At 38.1% G+C, this 4,564-nt stretch overlaps 1 protein-coding gene across 1 annotated transcript; it reads left to right on the forward strand.

The window, feature by feature from the left end:
• The first annotated feature begins 1,119 nt into the window (after positions 1–1,119).
• LOC115997638 (rho GTPase-activating protein 5-like) lies at positions 1,120–4,183 on the forward strand. The gene is made up of 5 exons (XM_031237230.1): positions 1,120–1,895; positions 2,362–2,482; positions 2,596–2,715; positions 3,035–3,265; positions 3,540–4,183. The coding sequence occupies exons 1-5, from the start codon at positions 1,474–1,476 to the stop codon at positions 3,927–3,929; spliced, it is 1,284 nt and encodes a 427-aa protein (XP_031093090.1). The 5' UTR covers positions 1,120–1,473; the 3' UTR covers positions 3,930–4,183.
• Positions 4,184–4,564: the final 381 nt, after the last annotated feature.

The raw sequence follows: 4,564 nt of genomic DNA on the forward strand, positions 1-4,564 counted from the left end.
TCCGGAATTGTCTCAACACACTACAAAATCTGGCGGTTTACATATATGCCATTTCCGTGTTTTGAGTTAAGATATTGCCACCTGCCGGTTGCTACCCGAATCCGTAGCTTTGTTCCTGCAATCATAGCTTCCTTATTCTTAAACGCACGGTAACTGCCGCCGCCCACTATATTTAATATTTCTTGCCATTTGCCAATATTGTTGACAATTGTCAATTAGCTATGGTTAAAAATTATTTTTTTACATCCAAAGTATATATAGGAGAGGTAGAAAAGAATAGCATTTGATCATGACATTAATACTGGTTTAAAAATCAATTTGTAGGGAGGTGGTGACTAGCTGAGGAAAGGGTGATGTGTCGGACTATTAACTCACATGTAACCTCCTATTTGGGATCTTTGAGTTATAAACTACTTGGAGAATTTTCTGACTTAATTAGTTGACCCTTACTCCAATAACTAGTAAGAGGTAGCATGATGTACGAAGTTCATATCAAACATTAAAATCATGGCTATTATGTTTAACATTTTTATGGAATTTTAAATTCAAATTTTCTTTTTGCAATTTTGGTTCAAATTTAATATACAATACCGTTGGCTCAATTACAATTAAATAAAAGAAGAAAGATATGATAACTGATAAATAAGCATATACAACAATATAATAATAATAATAAAAGAGAAATTTTTAAATGTTTAAGATCTTAGCATACCTTATTTAAGCAATAATTTGTTGGAGAAAAAAAGTAAGTGAAATATTTGTTTTTAAAAGGACAAAAATTGCCACTTTTAAAATAATTGAGGACTAATATGAATACATGAATAATTTAAAGAAAAAAATTGTTATAAGCATATAATTCAGGAGAAAAAATTTAATTTTTTCTTATAATAAAAAATAAAATAATATTGAGGTAGACGATTCCACCTTTTGTCACCAGAAATGAAATAGTAACATATAAGAATATTTAAGTCTAAAAAATTCCTAGTGCAGTACACATGATGAAAAACGATAAATATTGAAGGCTAAGAACCTTTCTTATATGGTATATATATATTATAAGGTGGTGGTTGTTTTTTGTTATTATTAATTGTTAATTTCCCCAAATGTACGTTGAGTGGTTGACTGGGTACGGGATACCTTCCGGTACGGTGTCTGAAATTTCCACCGCTTAGCTTGGATCTGTTAGTTATGTTTTTGCCTCGCTTTTCCTCCGATTCACCGGTCAGGTCACGAGCCCATACCCATACATACATACATACGTAATACTGAGTGAATCAGTGCTGGAATTATTCATTAATGTAGCCTAACGTTGTCCCTAATAATATCATGTCGTTGTCGTTTTCCCCAACCCGATCCTTGTTATCTTCCTTCAATTCGCTCAACCCTCAATCTCTTCATTTCTTCTTCTTTGGAATCTATGGAATGGAATCTCTGATATGATCTTTTCCTTCTAGCTACCTTTTTTCTATCCCCATGACTCGTCTGTTTCGATCCAAATCCTATCCCTTGGCCAGATTTAATGGTTCTCATTCTGTGTGCGACGAGGACGAGGATGACGAGGAACACGACAATAATAATAATAATGGGAGACGGAGATATTCTGGGTTGTTTTTCAATGCTACCGCCAGGACGTCGACGACGCCGTTTCGGCGGAAAAGCCGAGGCCGAGGCGACACCCAAACTCAGAGCCCGATTCTTGCGGTGTTGATGGCGGCGCTGAGGAAGTCGCTGGTGACTTGCAGCGTTGAGAGGGATGACGTCGCGGCAAACATGGACATTGGCGGCCCAATCGACGTCCGCCACGTCTCCCACGTCACCTTCGATCGATTCAATGGGTTTCTTGGATTGCCCGATGAACTCCAGCCTGATGTCCCCCGCAAAGTCCCCAGCGCCAGGTTTCCTTTTTTTTTTTTTTTTTTTCCTTTTTCATTTCTTGCCATTAATGAATTTTTCCAGATCTGGCAATTTCTCTTTTTGCTAAAGATTGCATTTTTATAGTTATTATTTCACCCTAAATCAAGAAATTCAAGAATTAGAGCACTCAAATTCTATTCTTGTAGCTAGCATTGCAATGTGATTTTGCATATATATGGTTTTGCGTATTGTTGTAGTTACTGGTTGAAGATTCAGTTTCCCTTATTTCTGGTGCGGGCAAAAAACAACCATTAACTACATTTTTCCCTTATTTCTGATTGCACCCCCACATGGGAGGGGTAGGTTCGAGCCTCAGTGGAGGCAATGTTGGCTCTTTGTGCTTCGTTAGGTTAAAAAAGTAGTTATGAATAGATACTACATTGTAACATAGTCAATAGTACTCAAAAAACTAAGCTATCTCGACATTTGATTCTTTCTGATTTGCAGTATGAGTGTGTTTGGAGTTTCTCCACAGTCAATGCAGTGTTCTTATGATGATAGAGGGAACAGTGTGCCTAGGATTCTACTTAAGATGCAGAGTCGCCTTTATTCTGAGGGAGGGCTTCGGGTATGTTCTTTTTTTTTTTTTTGGTGGTGTTGTGAAATCGAAATCTTACCACCTGGATGGATGGATACAAATTAAATGATGCTCATGTATGTTTTCCAATGATTTGGTTCAAGGCAGAGGGAATTTTCCGGATAAATGCAGAGAACAGTGAAGAAAAAGATGTTAGGTGTATGCTAAATCGTGGTGTTGTTCCACATGGAATGGACGTCCATTGTTTAGCAGGATTGATAAAGGTATTCATTCCATCTCGATCTAGCTTCATTCCCCCCCGCCAAAAAGGTGCAAAATGTGAAATTTGAAACACGATAAGTGGTGGATCGATGTATTTGGTTTTCGTTTTTGAGCAAAGGTAATGGAAGTTTGGGACAGATATGAATGTACAAGAATATGCTCAAATGCAGATTATGTTTAGGACTGCTATATGTGTTTTATGCGGTTTTCTTTATCTTGCCTTTGATTAACATAACTCTTCTCTTCAGCATCTTGCGTGTAAGTGTGTGTTCATCTCTTTTTACGGTTCTGATAGTGGTTACTTTAATGTCGTCTCTCCAGGCATGGCTTAGGGAGCTTCCAACCGGGGTTCTTGATTCTCTCACCCCAGAGCAAGTCATGCACTGCAACACTGAAGAAGAGTGTACAATGCTCGTTAATCTGCTTCCTCCAACTGATGCTGCGCTGTTCGACTGGGCACTGAATTTGATGGCAGATGTTGTGGAGCACGAGTGTTATAACAAGATGAATGCGAGGAATATTGCCATGGTTTTTGCCCCTAACATGACCAAGGTACTCGAGCGACAATATTTTGTTTCGTAATCGTGATGTTCTCCTAGTTATGGCTGCCCGGCCTCTTTCCTTTTCTACCGTTATTATGGAATTATTAGCATCTGAAATCATTTTATGCTGAATAAAGAATCCATTTCTAGATTTGGGTATTCTATAGCGAATTCAAGATGACAGTACTAACATCATCCCGCTATTTTATCTCCTTAATTATAAGGGTCAACGGGCTTTCTTTTTGTGTGTGACTTGTAATAAAGGGAATGATTTGTGGATGCAGATGGCTGATCCTTTGACAGCTCTGATTCATGCAGTTCAAGTCATGAATTTCCTAAAGACGCTTATAACAAAGACACTTATGGAACGAGAAAACTCGGATGCAACGGACCAAACACTCCCGATATCATCTGCTGATTTTTCCTGCCATTCCCCCGAAGTACTCGCCACCAATAATCTCAAGCTCTCAAGAAGCGTGACATTGGACAGATGGGAATCGGAGTGCTATCATTCCCGCCAAGTACTTGCCACCAATAAGCTCTCGAGAAGCGTGACGTTAGACAGATGGGAATCGGAGCGTTATCTTTCCCGCAAAGGACTTGCCGCCAAGCTCTCAAGGAGCTTCACTTTGGACAGATGGGAATCAGAAAAGAATGAAGTGAGTGGATTGTAAATAATTAAGGGAGGAGGAGGAGGAGTTAGGCATCAGATATTTAATGAAGTTTAGATATTCCTGACATTGTGTGTAAGTTGACATACTAGTTAGTTAGAGAAGCTTGATCAACATGTCCGAGGGTTATTATGCCCTAACCTAGTAACCTTGTAATCTTGTATGACCTATTCCAACATTTTGTTCTTGTTTTTTTTTGAACTTTAATGTAGCATATAGCATCCAATTACAGGACTAAAATACATCTAATTTCTTGACTAGAACACCAACTTGTTTTCCTAAGGCAATGGCAATCCGTGAAGCACTCAGCTCGCTGAAAAGCTCAAAAACTTTGACACAATCAAAGTTGAAATTGATGCTCTTCTAGTTGTCCAAGGTTTAAACCATGTTGCTAGAGAATGATTTTACTTGATATTAAAGATATGTTAAAGTTATTTTACTCTTGTTTGTCAAGACATCTATGAATTGGATAATCCATGTGTAAGCTCGAGAGTCAAGATTGAATGAAGTGGTTTTCTTACCTCTTCTTATATGAAATGCTTTGTTTGAGGACCGTTACCAATGAAGTTCGTTGTTTATTGCAAAAATTCAAAAAAACCAATCAAGGTTGCAAGTCCATAGCCGACCCACATTAGTCT

The sequence above is a fragment of the Ipomoea triloba genome, chromosome 11, assembly GCF_003576645.1.
Source record: "Ipomoea triloba cultivar NCNSP0323 chromosome 11, ASM357664v1".
In the NCBI taxonomy this organism is placed as follows: domain Eukaryota; kingdom Viridiplantae; phylum Streptophyta; class Magnoliopsida; order Solanales; family Convolvulaceae; genus Ipomoea; species Ipomoea triloba.

What these genes read in the sequence shown, in the direction of transcription:
- LOC115997638 (XM_031237230.1), top strand. Translation starts at nt 1,474, where the DNA reads ATGACTCGTCTGTTTCGATCCAAATCCTATCCCTTGGCCAGATTTAAT. An exon ending in CGCAAAGTCCCCAGCGCCAG is followed by an intron (nt 1,896 to 2,361) that starts GTTTCCTTTTTT and finishes TCTGATTTGCAG; the next exon opens with TATGAGTGTGTTTGGAGTTT. An exon ending in GTTTAGCAGGATTGATAAAG is followed by an intron (nt 2,716 to 3,034) that starts GTATTCATTCCA and finishes TCGTCTCTCCAG; the next exon opens with GCATGGCTTAGGGAGCTTCC.